Source organism: Anabrus simplex, chromosome 1 (assembly GCF_040414725.1).
Source record: "Anabrus simplex isolate iqAnaSimp1 chromosome 1, ASM4041472v1, whole genome shotgun sequence".
Classification (NCBI taxonomy): Eukaryota; Metazoa; Arthropoda; class Insecta; order Orthoptera; family Tettigoniidae; genus Anabrus; species Anabrus simplex.
The window spans coordinates 1,195,903,618-1,195,923,202 of record NC_090265.1 but is presented as its reverse complement, the minus strand read 5'-3'; the positions used below and the strand labels follow the sequence as shown (position 1 = coordinate 1,195,923,202).

General features: G+C 38.3%; 1 protein-coding gene across 1 annotated transcript in view; it reads right to left on the bottom strand.

Annotated features, from left to right (window-relative positions):
- nonC (serine/threonine-protein kinase Smg1) overlaps nt 1-19,585 on the bottom strand; it is a 794,437-nt gene that overhangs the window by 558,002 nt on the left and 216,850 nt on the right. The window contains 2 exon segments of the mRNA XM_068225601.1: nt 11,073-11,269; nt 14,464-14,684. Of these exon segments, the coding sequence (XP_068081702.1) occupies nt 11,073-11,269; nt 14,464-14,684 (418 nt within the window).

Below are 19,585 nucleotides of genomic sequence, written 5' to 3'. Positions count from 1 at the left end.
AGATGTATTGCTTGCAGGAGAGTTTTTTGCGACTGGCACAATAAGTGCATCTTTCAATTTAATTGGGATATTGCCTGAAGTAAGGCAGGTATTAATTAAATGCGTAATAATGGGCAATATTATGTCGATTATGTAGGTCACGAATGAAATGGGAATTTCATCAGCTCCTGTTGCGTGAGATTTGACATAACTTCCCTTCCTACTTCATGATCTGTAACAGTATCAAATTCAAATACTGGACGGACTGGTGATTGTTGCCTTAATATATTGTCAATGGTGTTCTGTACTGTTGGTGAGTCAAGAGTGAGACGTTCCGTGGAGAAATATGTATTTAATTCCTCAAGGGACACCTCGGGATCAGTATGCTTCACAAGTGGTTTGCCAATACCCAATGATCAAAATTGTCATGTGGAACCAGTGTTAATATTTTTGTTTAAATGCTGGAAATAATTAAATTTCTTATTATGAATTACAAGCTTAATTCGGTTTCGAAGAACACGGTACTGCTCATGTATGTCAGCTAGTTGAGTCTCTTTATAGGTCGGTATAGTGAGTCTTGTTCTTTTATCATAGTCTTAACATCAGAAGTCAGCCAAGTAGAGGGCACGTGTGTTACTCTCACACTACGCTTTGGTGCGTGTTTGTTGTACAAGTCATGTAAATAGGAATTAAATATTTCCACTTTCTCGTCAACGTCGCTCATTATCATTATGTCATACCAAGGGCAGAATTGTGCAATTTGCCTCAGTTGTATTAAATTCAGGCTTTTAAAGTCTCTAAACATTACAAATTTCAGTCGGTACTTAGGCACCCGAAGAGAGTACGCTAAGTATATGAGATCATGTTTAGATATGTCAGGAACAGATACTTGACCATGGTGAAGGACTTTTTGGGGGTTATTTGTTATTATTAGGTCTATGAATGTATCTTTTGCTATTTGCTTTACGTCGCACCGACAAAGAGAGGTCTTATGGTGACGATGGGATAGGAGAGGCCTAGGTAGTGGAAGGAAGCGGCCGTGGCCTTAATTAAGGTACAGCTCCAGCATTTGCCTGGTGTGAAAATGGTAAACCACGGAAAAGCATCTTCAGGGCTGTCGACAGTGGGGCTCGAACCTACTATCTCCTGATTACTGGATACTGGCCGCACTTAGGCGACTGCAGCTATTATCGAGTTCGGTTATGAATGTATCAGTGGAAATTGTGGAAGTATGGACGTGGTGGGTGGGTTTAAGAAGCAATATAGTCATGTCAGAGGATTTAAAAATATTTTGTAGTCATAAGGCATCGTTGCCCTGGGTTAATAAATTTGTATTAAAGTCTCCAAAAAGTATCACGTGCCCGTATGATAGAAGACAGCTTACTGAAACTGCTACCAAGTCACGGAAGTCTCGCACTGCGTTCAGGAGGCCTATATACTACACCTACAAGTATTTTTACAGAATTTACAAACACCTCTACAAACACATATTCAAGGGCAATCTTTGTACAGCAGGAGTAGACGTGTGAACGACTGTACTCTTGAGCATAGATTTACAATATAGGACAACCCCACCACCTCGTCTATTCATCCGATCATGCCTGTGAATATCACAGCCCGATATGTCAACCATGTTTGAAGGGATCGAACTACGGAGCCAACTCTCGCTTACAGTAGCCATATGAATTAGACTGTCTTCAAATATCGTTTTCAGTTCATCGAGGTGAGCAATGATGGATTGGCTGTTGACATGCACACACAACAGGGCGTGATTAAATTACTTTAGTTTCTTCCCTAAAATGGTTTGGGTAGAATAAGAGGGAGAAGAAGCTGAAAAACGGTCGGAGTCAAGCCGTGTCTTTACAGACGTATGTTCCGGTGAATGGGCTGTGAAGGGAATATGAGGAGGGTTTGTCTTATTGAAGAGTGCTGAGGGGTTAGGGAGAAAGCAAGAAGGGGGACTTTCAATAGCACTTCTTAACACAGGCATGCTAAAGGAATGTAAAACATTGTGGCTTACCACAATTTCCTCATACATACAGTGACCAGCTGATTCACACGAACACACACATTCACAAATATATACTAAATTAAAAATCAATAAACTACATACAATAGAATGCACATTGTTCACATGTTGCTTTCACCATATTGCCTCTTTAATGATTGTAATTCCACGAGTGTGTTCACATGGAACTTCTTGCCGGATACGTGAATAACTATTCTTCCATCTTGGTTGTATGTGCTGGGCAGTCCTAAAGTGTCTCGTGCCTTTTTCAAAATGTCCTTTCTCAACCTAGTGAGGGATTCTGTCATGAGAAGTTTGGAGCCTTTCAGCTGTCGCTTAGTGTGCCAAACTTGATCCCGCTGGTGGTAGCGGAGGAATTTTATAATGATAGGGCGATTACCCTCAGTCACCACGTCAGCAGTCGATCTACGTTGCCGTCCCAGTCGATGACAGCGATCAATGTAGTCCATGGACAGTTCAACTTTCAGTTTATCACACAATAATTTTCATGACCTTCCAGTAAATGTCCTCATTAGATGCCTCGCTCACTCCATGCAGGAGGAGACAATTACGCCTAATGTACTGCTCCTCTTCGACGCTCCTAGCCTCCTGAATTTCTAGTCATTTCTCGATCAATGTTGTTTTTCAAAACCGAGAGTTCAGCACAGATAGAATTTTGAAAGTTTCAGAAGTCCGCTTGAAGCACAGTCAGAACATCGCTGGGGTTGGTAGCACTGCTGATGGGAGCAGACATGGCTTCCTCCAGGCAGGCTTGGAAATGAGCCATTTGTTTTTCGAAGCCGGCAATTCTTTCCTTCACTTCTTTCAGGGCCATAGCTGCACACACGATGAGTTTGTATACTAAAGTTTCAAATTACACACACTCGCGATTATGATTTGCTGCTTTACTTGCGATTTAGGCAGGTGAGTTGCGGAGCACACTTACACGCGTCTAGCTCTCAAACGATGAAGAGATTATAAAGTATTCTTAATGGGTGTTAAAAAGGGAAGGGCAGTATGGGATAGGGCTGTTCATCAGGAATACTACTGCATGAAACATAGTTTCTGTTAGGCATGTACATGAACAAATGATGTAAGTAAATTTCGCTGTCGGAGGAATTAGGACAAGAACTGTCTCAGTTTATTCACCACGTGAGGATGCAGATGAGGATGAATTTGACAAGTTTTATCGAGCACTGAGTGACATCGCAGTCAGGATCAACAGCAAGGATAGCATAGTGCTAATAGGAGACTTTACTGCGAGAGTTGGAAATAAAACTGAAGGATATGAAAAGGTGGTGGGTAAATGTGGGGAAGATATGGAAGGTAATAGAAATGAGAAATGCTTACTTGATTTCTGAGCTAGTATGGGATTAGCAGTTACGAATATATTCTTCAAGCATTAGGCTGTTCACCACAATACATGGGATGGTACGGGCACCAGATCCATAATAGATTACATCACGGGTGGCCTATACTGGTTGCGCAGTAGATGTTAGTTTTTCCTCGTCCTGCATGTGACGTCATCATAGGAGCACCGTGACTGTGCAGCATATAACTACATGTGTTGTTTACCGCTGTCTGTCTTATAAAAAAGCAATTTCCACGCAATATCTATTTGTAATTTATTTCCGAATATTGCAATTAGTTTGAATAGTGGCCTACTGTATTTTGCGTAGTGTGTGAATCATAGTTCGTTTCTGTGAGATCTCTGATAAGTTGCTGTGTTTCGTGCAGCGAGGTGAACTTATTTTCTTTTCGTTAGTTGCATGAACATTATACAGTAGCTGGAGTGAAATTTCTGTGTGTTCATAATATCATTGTAGCGTATATATTTGCGGGTTTTATTTTTTTTTTGCGATACTTCGAGTGTGAATAAAATTTCTTAAATATGTTATAGCAGATGATAACTGGTCAAAATAACTGACAACAGTGCCTGGATATGGAGTAGCTGGCCATCTGTCATACAGCAGAAAGACGAAAGGATGAGATATCGTGTATCATTCATTTCCTAAAGAGAGATTTCGGTACCTCGCCGGCTACATCGCCTACCGTGGAAAGAAATATGACAGGTCAATGGGGAGTCCCACCGGGCAAATGCTTTCCATTTCTTCTGGTACAACCCCTGTAGATTGGATAGAGAAGTGTTTATCTTGGGCAGGTCTACTCGTTCCATCGGAAAAATGGCTAAACCATATAAAGGAATCTGAATTAATTTTTTGGGCCGGGCTGAGTGGCTCAGACGGTTGAGGGGCTGGCCTTCTGACCCCAATTTGCGAGGTTCGATCCTGGCCCAGTCCGGTGGTATTTCAAGGTGCTCAAATATGCCAGCCATGTGTCGGTAGATTTACTGACACGTAAAAGAACTCCTGAGGGACAAAATTCCGGCACCTCGGCGTCTCCGAAAACCGTAAAAGTAGTTTTCACGGACACTCAAGGATGTGCTGAGCTGTCACTTGTACCGGTAACTAATATTATTATATTATACACAGACTGTGTCAAATAATTAGCAGTAAATTGACCGCTGTGCCACCAGAAATTGTAAAAATGTATGTTAGAACGAGAATATTCATAGGCATTCGACAAATGAACATTCGGGCAAGGACTGAAAAATCCATTGCATCTCGTTGGCATTTCGTTGTCGAAAGCAACCACTTCATTAAATCTGATATCACAGAACTGTATTCAAATTAACTGTTTGTTTTTTTTTTTTTTTGTTTTTTTTTGTTTTTCCTTAGTCTGTTATTTAAAAAAGTAGAATGATATATGCATGTTTTCGAATATGAACTTGCTTCTGCGGCTGTTATAAAGTGCTAGCTTTAAACTTGATACCTGCCGAAGTGTCAGTGTATTGTACGATAACATACGGTATTAATACTGTATTTCCAAAGCTTTTACTGTAAAAATTAAATATTACAAACATTTCATTTCTCTAAATGTTTATGTTTACTGATTTGAGAGCGCGTAACCTTCCTCAAATTATAGAGGAACTTGGAAATGTTAATGAATTTCAAGTGTTGGTCAGTGTACCGTCAGGTATTCCATGTTATTTAGACGCTTATTTTTAATTTAAGGTTAAGACTATGGCTGATGATGCCTTCAGGGAAGGTGAAACATGTACCACTATTAGTTAACAAATTTATGTACAGTAATTCATCCAAGACTAGACTTTGTATTGATTAGGTGGTCTAATAAATAACTTACTGTTATTATTTCTATCAAATATCATCAATACGGACCAAAAATGATATTTATCACATGTAACACTGCCTTGAAGTCGGTTGAATGGGAGACTCATGAAATACTAACATTTTAGACGGAAGAATGATATCCACTGAGGTAATGAAGTTGTTAGAATGTCTCCTTGTGTTGTATGTGGCAAGATCGTGTCATTCTTGTTACCAGCTCGACTGACAGTTACAGTAACTAACAACTAATAACAATTACTAACAACTTCATTTCGTCAGTGGATATCATTCTTCCGTCTAAAAAGTTAGTATTTCGTCAGTCTCCCATTCAACCAACATCAAGACAGTGGCCGACACCACACCTCGAACACTTAGGAAGCATCGTTACCTACCTATCCCTATTATTCGCTTATATTCTAAACCATTACAGTATACAAATTAGATCGCCAATCAACAATAGCCCGTTTTTTAAAATAGCATGAACCAAGGGCTTGGCTACAATTTAACTCACAGCTGTTTCAATTCCACAATCTGTTGATGTGCCTTTTGTAAAGCAGACTTCAACTTAGAAGAATACGACTACGACCATAGTAACATCAAGAGGTTTTATCATATACTTTGAGTATGATTAATACATGTTATCAGACATCAAACATTTTAATTATCAATCAGACAACTTCTTAACATGGTGTTTATTTTATTTTTCTATTTGTTTTACGTCGCACCGACACAGATAGGTCTTATGGTGACGATGGGATAGGAAAGGCCTAGGAATGGGAAGGAAGCGGCCGTGGCCTTGATTAAGGTACAGCCCCAGCATTTGCCTGGTGTGATATTTTATATCAAGAGTTAATGTATTGTACATATTGTCTTAACATGGTGTTTATTTTGTATCAAGTGTTAATGTATTCTTTAAACGTCAAACATTGTTTCGTAAGACAGAGAGTGCCTAACCACATGATAATTATTTTAATAGGTGCCAACACCAGATATCTTATGAACTGTTTCAAAGGCTTTTTCAAGAACTCCACTAAATCTTGTTTACCTGTCAGTAAAGAACCACCACATTGTATTTTTTAACTCTCACTACCATTTTAGTTATAAAATGGTTTAATACCAATGTATCGGGATCCCGATGACAATTGATTTTGAGGCTGAGAGATAGGCTGACGATGCTCAAAACAAGGGCGAAACATGTCCCAATTTAAGTGTCATGCTTAAGTTACAAAAATTCTCACGAATATATTGTATTGTATTGTATTGAATAGGTTGACCACTTCAATAAACCTAATTGTTTCAAATTAATATACAATTTTCAATACAGACCAACCATGAAGTTTATTACATGCAATACGATTATGTTATCAAGACCAGAAGAGAAAATCAGCTTCATGGTCAGTATTGCACTTTAACAGATTCACAACTAAGTATTTTTGTCGATACATCGATACATCGACAAAGTGGAAAATAAAAAATACTTAGTTGTGAACCAGAATAGATGTTGCACCTTACATACATAAAGCCATGGGAGGTCTTGGGATTGCCTATTACTGGTTTGGCCCTAATATAAGACTGGGAATTTTAGATTTTTGTGTTAAAATGTCATAAAAACCGCAGTCATTTTATTTTCGCACGTTACATTTAAAAACTATCATTTTGCAGCCGTACCGACTTGTACAGTGAGCGCGCTCTCCATCTGATTAAAGGTCGCAAATAACCGTTATTCCTGAAGTTTTAATGATACTTTTTCTAATTTGATTGTGATTAGTGGTGGGCAGAACTTAATATAATGCATTCAAGAACTTTTGAGAACCAATACATTCGAAACCACATTCTCAAGTTCAACATAACCTTAAAGTCGATGTAGGCCTAATTTACCCGGTACAACACTACAAGAAACTAACTAAACAGTTTACCGATGACCAAATTACAATGGAGGATTTTTTTAAAAAAATGATTTTGCCATCCTGTTGGGCGCTGTTTTATCTAATGTGCTTTATTTTATTAGATTAGAGAATTAAAAACTACTTGTTGTCGACTGTTGTTTGGCTTGGTGGTGTTAGATTTTCGAAGAGTTTGGCTGATCAAAGTTGCTGAAATGAAAGAGAAGTTTTCACAGGAAACTGACAAAGTTTCCCCGGTACAACTAAACGTAAAGTGCCGAGATTTTTAACTCGCATACCGGTAATTAATGTTTGAAGCTGGCCCCGCGGACTAACTTGCCTGCCTCTCACCCGAAGGGTCCAGGTTCGATTCCCGGCCAGGTCAGACATTTTTACCTGGATATGAGTGCTAGTTCCAGGTCCACTCAGCCTACGTGATTACCTTTAATTGAGGAGTTATTGCATGATGGGATGGCGAGACCGATGTAGAGAGCCAGAAATAACAGCCGAGAGGATTCATCACACAGACCGTGCGCCACCTCAATCTGCAGGCCTTCGGGCTGAGCAGCGGCCGCTTGGTAGGCAAAGGCCCATTGGGGCTGTGGTTTGGTTCGGTTCGGTTTGGTTTGGTTTGGTTTAGGAGTGTTTGTAAGATTATAATTACCGAAGAAGTCCGTTACAGCGAGAATTCATAACGGCGAAAAGTTTACTCGCAATAGCGGATCGTCGTTATATCAGATTTTTTGTAAAAGTCAGGAAAACCCACATACACATTAAATTCAGTATGAAACGGCAATCGGTTTGTTCAAAATTTGAGTTTTCGCGGAAAATATATACAGCACGGCTTGCTTGTTTCTTGTTTTTCGAAATCCGATACTATGTGAAAGTGTGTGTTTAATTTCATTCTGAAAAAAAAATATATATTACCATATTTCTCTGAATCCAAGATGACCCCCACTTTTTTATTCAAAAAATTTTAATCAGGCTTAAAAAGTGCTTGTAGAATCATATGAATGCCTTTCTTATACAGTACGCGGTTTTTAGACTGTAGACGCCGAACATTGGCTTTAGTTATGCCGTATTTTTTTCGGCTGTACAATTATGCTTTATTTCAGCAGGTTTAATAACCATTAACTTAAAATTGACATCATAATATCGAAGGGAACTCGCTGAAAATTTGCCAGCAATACACATTCCACCCGTCTCTATAATACGATGATCCATCAGGAAAATATTCTTGGTAACTACAAAACTGTTACTTTCACTTAGCGCCAGATATAACTGGCTGCCGCTACACGCACGTCTTGCTTGCCAGATTAGGCCAACTTCAGCTATAAATAGGTCTTAATCGCGGACTTTAAAAGTCAATGAACGAGTTTACTGCGCCGCGGTATTGCAATTCCGCCCATGCATTTTTCTGCACATACTTTACAATTTCATCTTCGACTTCTTTAAAGTGTCCTTGTTGCGGGCCACTGAGTGCATTTCTTGTGCAGTACGCATTTTTAAGCTATCTTTGTCTTCACAGTAACGCCAAATAGTGGCTTTAGTTAGGCCTATGCCGTATATTCTTGCGGCTGCACAATTATTATACATTGCCGAGTGTTTAATAGCCATTAACTTAAAATTGGCATCATAACATCGACGAGAATCCGTTGAAAATTTACCGGCAATACCTGTTCCATGTATCTGTACGATATGACGATCCATCACGAAAATATTCCTGCGGTCTATAAAACTTAATTTTACTAAGCGTCAGGTACAGCAGACGCGTTATAACTCTGCTACTGAGTGGCCGTGGCCTTTCTAAGAATTCGAAGACTCGCACGTTTTGATGCCATTCTGCGGATTTGAGAAACATTTTATAGAGGATAATAAAGTGTCATTCTCTCTTCACTATTTCCTGAGATCCAGTGACGTAACACATAGGCACTGTACGACCCGTCGCCGCGGCTAGCGATGTAGGCCTGATAAAGAGGCAGTTGTTTATTGTCAACGAGTTTTAAGTGTACGGCGCAGGGGTGAAAAGAGACAGAGTGGTTTTGTTACTGCAGTAGTTGCCAATAGCGTTAGTTACTATCAGGCCGCCAATGCAAAACGACCCTTGTGTTTTCACATGAGATTATAAGGGGGAAAAAAACGTCTTCTTGGATTCGGAGAAGTACGGTATCACTCCAGAGGCTTCTGTGGCAAACATTTTTTTTTTTTTTTCAAACGGCATCACCTAACCTAACCGCATATGTATCATGAAAACCTATTTGAAACGCGTGTAGAGAAATGATAACCTCCTCGCTAAAAATTGACATGGGAATAGCTTTCCGAAATTTAACTAGACGCAAGAAAATATAAACTATCCTCTGAAATCAGCGATGTATCCTGCCATATCTTGAGGTGTATCACTTTTTACTTAATTCCAGTATACGGTATACCATTAAAATTAAGAGAGCGTTTACTTCAGCCTTTATTTTTAACGAGTTAACAACTGCTATCGGCCACATTATATACGCATTTATTACGAAAACGTGTTATCCTCTTTCATTTCGAATTTTCTTTTGAGAAGAGCAGTCGATGGGTATTACTAATCAACTCCAAAATCGCCTTCGAATGTTGACGATAGAGCTCGCAAATGCACATAGCGCGAAAACTATACCGTACCGAAGATGATTGGTCGCATTTTGTGGCAAACGTTTCAGTTTTGTTATTCAAATACCAGTAGCGTCACATATTAACTTATCTGTACTATACGTATGATGAAAAAATACTTCAAGCGGAAGTAGAGAAATTATAACCTTCTTGCTATAAATTTACATGATAATAGTCTTTCCGTAATTTATTGGACGCGAGAAAATATAAACTAACCTCGCAATCACTGACACACTCTGCTATATCTTGAGGTGTAGGCCGATCGCATTCTTACTTAATTGCGGTATTTAGCATTAAAATTAAGCGATCTTTTATTCAACATTTATCTTTAACGAGTTAACAACGGTTATCGGACACATTATTTCCGCATTTATTACGAAAAAATGTTCTCCTCTTTAATTTTCCTAGCGGAAGAGCAGTCAGCGGGTATTACTAATAGACTCCGACATTGCCTTTGAATGTCAACGGGAGAGCTCACTGGTGGGCATAGCGAGAAAACGATACGGTACCGAAGATGATCAATCGTATGCAGTACAAGGACTGAGTGCATAAATATCGGCAACGGAAAAACTCGAGCACGAATAATCGCTCGTAATAACGGATGCTTCAGTGACAGGGTTCTCGCTGTAACCGAACCATAATACACAGTTTAATATAGGAATTTGAAGGGACGGACAAAAGTTATCGTTATAACGGGATTCTCGTTATATGCCGTACTCGCTATAGTGGACTTCTACTGTATACATATTTCATTTTAGTGATGTTTAACCAAATTGTTGATGGTTTTCATTCGTTCCTGGATTTTTCGTTTTACTGTGTTGTACTGTACATAAACACCTTCATACAGAATATCATGAGCACAGTCTAATAACATTCCTATTTCCATTGATATTTCCTCAGTATCCTTTCAATATGCCCTCCAAATATTATTGTGCAAATGTATTACACTAATTTCACTACCATTTCTCAAACCTAGTCGTCTCCATCGGCGCAGATCACCATCAACACTCATACTATTATCGTAGATATGTTCATAGCAGTCAAAAAACCCGATACTTCATGGTTGCTTCACAGTTTAAAAAAAAACAGATTAAGTAACAAAACACAAAATTAGACATGACCATCACACCTTATTTAATAAGGAGATTTTCCAAGTGTGAAGAACTATCAAAACATGTGAATGGTAGGTATATAAAGGCAACAATGGTTAATATAGCATAATTCACTCAAAAGTGACAGATTCTACGAAGAGTGGTACCAAAATACCCCCCACAATAATATTCATTTTAACAATGTTAACAGAAACAGGATATTTCATGAACCCACTTGTAGTTTTAATGCTACAGGAAATATATTGCAGATTAATATCACCTTTGGTGATGGCAGCATAGCAGTAGCACAACCTTCAGCAGCATTGTGGGTCGCCTTCTCCAGATGCTCCACAAATTCAACTAACAAACGAACCCTCTGTTGTCTCCAAAAGTTACCTTCCACCTCGACTGCAGGATGTATATCTTCAATACTATTCTGATTAAGACTCAGTTCTCGAGCTAAAGATTTTATAGCACCTGAAAAGTATATCAGTATCAAAATTATTCAAATCTCAAACATCATTACAATATACTATATTTACCCCACTTCTGAGATAAGCATCAAATTACATCTCATGGGCCTCATGTTATGGTACCAGTACAATAGTGGATAAAGTTAGCTAAAGAGCAATTAACTTGGAAGAAAGAATGGAAATGTGTGATCTTCAGTAATCAAAAATTCAATTTAGGTTGATGTGATGGTTCATCATACTACTGGCTTGAGAGAAGAGCAGATATATTATTATTATTATTATTATTATTATTATTTATGATTATATAACTAACTACTTTTACGGTCTCCGGAGATGCTGAGGTGCCGGAATTTAGTCCCGCAGGAGTTCTTTTACGTGCCAGTAAATCTACCGACATGAGGCTGTCGTATTTGAGCACCTTCAAATACCACCGGACTGAGCCAGGATTGAACCTGCCAAGTTGGGGTTAGAAGGCCAGCGCCTTAACCGTCTGAGCCACTCAGCCCGGCCAGATATTTTCTAAGAGGCAACAAGGGGGGGGAAGTCTCCGATGGTATAGATGGATTTAGATATCGAGGAAAACAGTTCTACTTTCTCCTCAGGCTGTATGAAAGCCAGAGACCAATAGCAATTACCTGAAAATTATCATTTACGATTTACAGAGGAGACTGAGTATTCCTAGAAGACAAAGCATCAATCCAGCATGTCAAATTCAACAACAACAAAAATGGTTTCAGCGCAAAGGTGTTAATGTAATGAAGTAGCCAGCCATTCCTCTATATCTTAACCGTTCTAAAAACTTGTGAGGAATCCTTTGCAGGAAGGAAGAAAGGAAGGAAGGATGATAATATCAAAGACTTGAAGACCTCCATCATTTCTGCAAGGACGATGATTAACATTTCCGTATTACAGAACTTTATGAACGGTATGACTTAACAGCATGTTTCTGATAGTTGTGAAAAAAGGCTCATTTATAGGGCATTAAGCAAAGTGATTTTAACATTCTGCATTAGCAGTTGGCACAAGTATGTATATACTGTTATAGAAGTTCACCAATAATAAATACCATACATACATGAATAATCCCTGCACTCTAATTTCAGGAAGGGAAATTCTAAATAACATCTTTTATTGGATTTGCAGCTCTATTACCTTATTTCTCTGAATCCAATATGACCCCGCAGGCAAGACAACCCCCACTTTTCCCTTCAAAATAATTAAGTGCTTTGTGAAATCATAATTTCATTTATACTGGTAACAAATTTCAAATTTAATTAGAGAAATAAAATAAACACATACAAGTATCATGTAAATCCTACCTACTTCCCTAATCACTTTCATTAGAGGTAGAGGTACCTGATACTGCCTTTGAAAGTTTAAGGAATTCCTATTCGCAAGCCCGCATTCGTATCGCATCTCGTGTTAGTCATTCCAACCTTGCGTTTTTCGTGCACATACCCCATAATTTCATGTTTGATTTCTATAAAGCGCCCTTGGTGTGAGCCACTGAATGCATTTCTTGTACAGCACACATTTTTAGATTACCCTTGTCTTCACGCCAACGATGAACATTGGCTTTAGTTATGCTGCATTTTCTTGTGGCTGCACAATTATTCTTTATTTCTGCGTGTTTAATAACCATTAATTTCAAACTGACATCATAATATCAAAGCGAAAGCTTTGAAAATTTGCTGGCAATACTTGTTCCAGTGTGTCTACAATACGACGATCCATCAGGAAAATATTCCTGTTGTCTATAAAACTCTTACTAAGTGTTGGGTACAACCAGCTGCTGCTAGAAGCACATCTCGCTTCTCGGCTTCGACAGCTAGCAATGTACAGTATAATAAAGACGTGGACGTTGAAGGTCAAAGAGTTTTGTACACCATGATTTGGTCATTGCGCCCTCATGTTTTTCGCGCACATTCATCACACTTTCATATTCGACTTCTGTAAATCGTCTTTATTGCAGGTCCCTGAATACACTTTTTTTTCTACAGTACACATTTTCTAAGCTATCTGTGGCTTCACGTTTACACCGAACATTGACTTCAGTTATGTCGTAATTTCTTGTGGCTACACAATTATTCTTCATTTCTGCATGTTTAATAATAATTAACTTACAATTGGTATCATAATATCAACGAAAAACATAGAAAAATTTGCTAGCAATACCTATTACACGTGTCTACAATACGACGATCCATCACGAAAATATTACTACTGTCTATAAAACTTACTTTTACTACACGTGAAGTACAGTAGATGTGTTATAACTTTGTCATTAAGTAACCGTGGCCTTTCTAAGAATTCTAAGGGTGGAATAGGTGGAAAACTCTCCTGTGCATTGTTTATATGCTATCTCAGTTCAATACGGACCAACAATATGCAGTTCATAACCCTTGAAAATATTTCTGTGGTGGGGAGAAAGAATGTCATTCTGTCTTCACTATTTTCCGAGAACCAGAGATGTTACACACAGGCACTCTATAAGAGAGAGAGAGAGAGAGAGAGAAGGGAAGCAGCGTGGTTACCGTGGTACTTGCCAGTGGTGTTCATTACTACTACGTTGCAAATGCAAGGAGACCCGTGATATTTCACATGAAATTCTGAGGAAAAAACGTTGCCTCGGATTTGGAAAAATACAGTAAATATCTATATTGAAAACAGAGCAAGTTCACTGTGCTGTTAGTGTCACGTAGCTGTGAGCTTACATTCGGGAGATTGTGAGTTTAAATCTCACTGTTGACAGCCTTGAAGACTGTATTCTGTGGTTTTAACATTTTTACCAGATTAACAATGGGCCTGTATCTTAATTAAGGCCACCACCATTACCTTTACAATCCTAGCCATTTCTCATTCTTGCATCGCTAAAAACCTTCAATGAATCGGTGTGGCATTAAACCACCACAAAAAAAATTAGAGACAGTTGGGAAGACATCAATTTTTATTTAAAATGAGGTACTGGTGGTGGTGGTGATGGATTTTATTTTAAGAAATACAACAAGGTAACCATCCATTCTGAACAAATTAAGTGGAAGCGGAAACAAAAATGATCCTGTTCGTCCTCTCTTCTCTGTGCTTCTATCTTATTACAGTACACAAATATCTGACTACAAAGGTCTACATCAACAAACAGGAATAACGGTCATATGGTACTTAAAAGATTGGCAAGTTATCATAAACACTGCAAATTACCTTCAATACTCGTAAAAGTGTCCTGTGGCTTCCCAAGGGGAGTTCTCAACTTATATGTAACACAAAATTGAGCAGCTTCCCAAGTTGCCCAAAGTAATAACACTGTATTAGAAGCCAAAGCAAATCTTGGAAATAATGATGCTGTCTTCTCATCATCTGTTGATTTAGGAGGGTTGACAGGCCAACAACTGCAAAACATATCTTCCAACCATTCTCTATCACTGTGAAAAGAGAGAAATACAATTGTTATATATATTTAAATACAGTGAAAAGAACTGAAACACAACCACAGGAACAGATGAACATGAAAGTACATGATATTTTCCTGTTAAAATATAATTCATGAAAGAAAAATGTAATTAAATGATAATCATTTGATAAAGGGTGTATAGACAAAAGCTTTTTTTTTTTTTAATTGGAAAACTTTACACAAAAGGTCATTAAATCTGCACAGCATCTTATGAACTATTCAAGTAAAAACATTCATTTTCAATTCAGGCTGTTATGCCCTTCAAAAGTAATTACCTAAGCCTCTGAAAATTAAATACCTACAAAAATCCCCCTATTTGCTTACAGGTATGTAGTCCTGGGTCCTGAAATCAATAAATATAAAACAAGACAATGTCATTTGCATCTCCTGCTAATTCATTCCTCTACAGTTTAAAGCATAAGACTCAACTCCAAATTCCTACATGACCAAAAGTTATCTATTTGTATCACATATTCGCCTTCCCTATTTTGAGTGCTGCATGTATAGAGAATTATTGTCTTCACTTAACGCTTGATGTCCTTTGTTAAAATTATCTTTCTGGAAGGCAAACATGAGAAGACAACTAAAGCATTGACTAACTAAATATTGATGAAAACGGCAAATCATAAAGAAATGAATATCACTTTTTTTTTTTTTGCTTTACGTCGCACCAACACAGATAGGTCTTATGGTGACGATGGGATAGGAAAGGCCTAGGAATGGGAAGGAAGCAACCATGGCCTTAATTCAGGTACAGCTCCAGCATTTGCCTGGTATGAGAATGGGAAACCATGGAAAACCATCTTCAGGGCTGCCGACAGTGGGGTTCGAACCCACTATCTCCCGGAAGCGAGCTCACAGCTGCGCGTCCCTAACCGCATGGCCAACTTGCCCAGTAAATGAATATCACGAACATGCCTGAAGAAGTTCTTGGTACAGATCAGAGGCTAGTGATATCAACTCCCAAAGTAGGCAGGATTGTACAACTACAGGGGGAAAAAAACATACATTTGAGAAAATTCGAAGGTAAGCAGATAAGGGAAGATCTCTTTTTTGGAATTTGTTTAACATTGCACTAACTCACGCAGGTTTCCAGGAATTATGGGATAAAACAGGGCTAGGTCTCTGAAGGAAGCAGTTATGGTCTAAATCAGCATTTGCCTGGTGTGTAAATGGGAAACCATTTACAATTATACTCACAGCTGCTGACAAATGGAAGTTTACAGTTACCATGACTTGTGCCAACTCATTCCATAGAACAAGAAGAGTATAAAGAGAAGCTAAAACAATACCAGAGACAGAGATTAGGAATGATGGATAGGAATAGAAGAAATAATAATTTTGTGTGGCTATTGATAGAATGGTGCAGCCCTTGCAAGGCAGACCCTCCAGTAAGGGTGGGTGCCATCTGTTGTGTATGGGAAACTGCATGTTAATGTGGTAGAGGATAGTGTTGTGAGTGGAGTACGAGTAACAGGGATGTTGGGTACAGTCCCAGAACCAAGGGAATTAAACACTTAGGATTCCTGAGCCAGCCAGGAATGGAACCCAGGATCCTCTGAACTAAAGACTACGATGCTGACCATTCAGCCACGGTGTTGGACATGGAAGAGTTGAAACTAGAAGTTACAAAAATGAAGGTGAAAGATGAAGTCTCAGCATGAATGATAATTGGCAGCGGGAAATTTGATATTACAATAGACACACAGATTGATTACAAGGTTATAAAAGAACACAGAATTAAAATTAGAGCAAAACCCTCAATACAAACAAACTGCCTAGGATTTGCAGACAATTTAGCTCTCTTAGCCCTCGACTTGGAAGAAGTTTGTGTCCAGATCACCCGTCTTCAAGAAATCGCCCCTAAAAATAGGATTACAAATATCTTTTGAGAAAACTGAGACTGAGATCATGCCCGTGAAACCCCTAAGCATACCGTAATTAAAATCTTCATAAATGATCAAAAACGTAATATAATTCTACGATTAAAATACCTTGGTGAAATCATCACACAAAAATTAAACGAGAAACTTGGATAAATAGAACTAACAAAATACAAAAAGTCCAACTTCTAAACCGGTCAACGCATAATAAGAATTAACAGACACTAAGATCCAACACTATAAACCTAACTCTCCTAGAAGACACAATCGTGAAACCCTGTTTCTAATTAAAAATGAAAGAAGAACTGATCAGCTCCTTAAAACTGTAACTAGAATCAACAGAACTTGCATAAAAAAGGTAAAAAATACCGGGTCAAAGGAGTCAGAAGAATCCTTCTTAATGAAACTGTCTATCGAGAGAGTGACCCTATCACCAGCACAATGAAGAACAAAATCTTGTATTTCTTTCACATCTTGCAACAGCCAGGAAACTGGATTTTACAACAACTAGCTATGAGAAATTTTAGAGCGAATACAGGAGGACAATGAATCCATGAAATTCAGCAAGACCTCAAAGCAGTTAGACTCGAGAGAGCAGATGCAGAGAACAAAAGTAAAATGAACTCTTTTCTTAAAACTCACAATTATGAAAAGACACACAGGCGGGCTATAGCAATTTCAGACGAATTAAGAAAATTACAATCAGAATGACTGAAAAAGTACTGGGCAGATCACAAGAACCAAGCAGTGCAACCTTTGAAGAGAAAGATAATGTGGAACGACTCAAGTGGTCTAATGTGGCCAGTAACGTTAATAATAATTAATGGAAGAATATCAATTGCATGCCATATTGTCAAAATCACTGAAATAATACCAGAAAGGAAAATACTGGATAGGTGGAAGTACAACAACAGTGCTTTCAGAAGAACAAGATAAACAGCGTAGTCCATTTTCATTAACAGACAAAACTGGGAAAACACCGAGTATATCGAAAGAATATAGTAGTAAGTTTTATTGTTTACAGAAAGGCCTATAATAATATTCCCAGAGAAAAACTGTGGCGAAGTCTGGTAAAGAAAGGCAATGAAAGAGGAAGAATAAAACTGACAGAAGCAATATATACTATTGTCGCGGCCACGAAATTAGGCGGGTCAGAGAAATTACGCTGTTGCCAAGATTACGTAGCAACTGGCGAAGAAATGTCTAACTGAACACATCACTTCGGAGCGCGAGGCAAGTCGTTCTCTCTCAAGCTTCTGATGTTACTTCATGCAATGTTGCGAGACAAATTATACTACAAGCTTCAGAAAAGACTGCTGATTCCAGTGGTATAACTATTTTCCATATAAACCACTTTAAATAATTATGGAAAATAAAATCTTGAACGAGTAAATTTAAATCCGTAGAATCATGTATTGAAAATTTCAGTAAGCAGCCAAGTTTTTATTTCTCCTGCCAATAAAATTTTGTCTGAGGGAAAAATGTAAAAAATCGCCTGACTTATATTTTTTATCTGAAACATATTTCCGTGAGTCTTGTAATTTTCCTGGAAAATGACCCAGAAAGCGATCATGTAAATGTCGCTAGCTGAGGCAGTTCGGGGCGCGCGCACCAGCTCAGGCTGCAGGACACCGTAAATACTTTCGGATTACATATTTATCTGTATCAGTTTTATTACATTATAAATATTTGAATACTGTATATTGTACCAAGTAATATAGGAAAAGAACTACTTTAAAGAATAGGTTTACATTAATTTACAATGAAGTAAGAATTGGTTTCTGGCTTCAAGGCAGTCTTAGTCACTGTCATCACTTATCTCCCTATCTGTCGAGTCGTCTTTTAACTGATGATGAATGGCTCCTTTCTTTCGTCCCTTAGTATTTCCTTGGCACAATCGTCTGTTTGAACATCTTCCACGCGATTGAAACACTTTTCCCAATCTGCAGCAGTCACACGGTGGATGGCTTCTGACGTGAGTTTTTCTACGCCCTTTATTTTGAATATCTTGTTTCTCTCTGCCACTTCTCTCTTGACATGAGCCCAAATCAATTCACATTCACTATCCATCTTTAACTGCCTTTACGATGCGAGCTCAACAGCCGCTTGACAGGGAATGACTCGGGTAAGGTGGCCTGGAGCGGATGGGCTTCAGTTTGACAGCTATGCACGATCAGCGTTGCCAATTCGTGCCCAGGAGTAAGAGACTCTCGAACATCTGTCGCTGCGCCGTTCCCATATCTGACGACAGCGCAGTTTTCCTCACCCGCCTAATTTGGTGGCCACGACAATAAATGCTGTATTTGGTCAAGACCTAAGTAGCTAAGCTTGCAATCGGCAGATGGTGGGTTCGAATCCCACTGTCGACCGCTATCAAGATGGTTTTCTGTAGCTTCCAATTTTCACACCAGAAAAATGCTGGGGTTTTACCTTAATCAATGCCATGATCGCTTCCTTCCCAGTCCTACCTCTGTACTATCCCATCAATGCCGTAAGACCTGCCTGTTGGTGTAACGTAAAACAAATAGAAGAAAAATAATAATAATAATAATAATAATAATAATAATAATAATAATAATAATAATAATAATAATAATAATAATAATAATAATAATAATAATAATCATCATCATCATCATCATCATCATCATCATCATCAATAAGCAGGCAAAACAGAAACTGGGCTAACACAAGGAAGTGTACCATTAACTTTCATATTTTTAATTCTAATGGTAATCATAAGGGCAGCAAAAGCAGCCAAGAATGAATACAATGCAATTTGCTGATTATATTGTGATTTGGTGAAATGATAACAGACAAGTGCAAGAACAACTTCATACAGTAAAATAAGTGCTATGGAAGTAACTCAAAAGAGAATTGAAAGCTGGATGAGGAAATCAATAGGGAAATAAAACTTGAGAAAGTTGTGCAACACAGATTTCAGAATATCCTACAGAACAAAACATTTATTAATGAAGGCTAAAAAAAA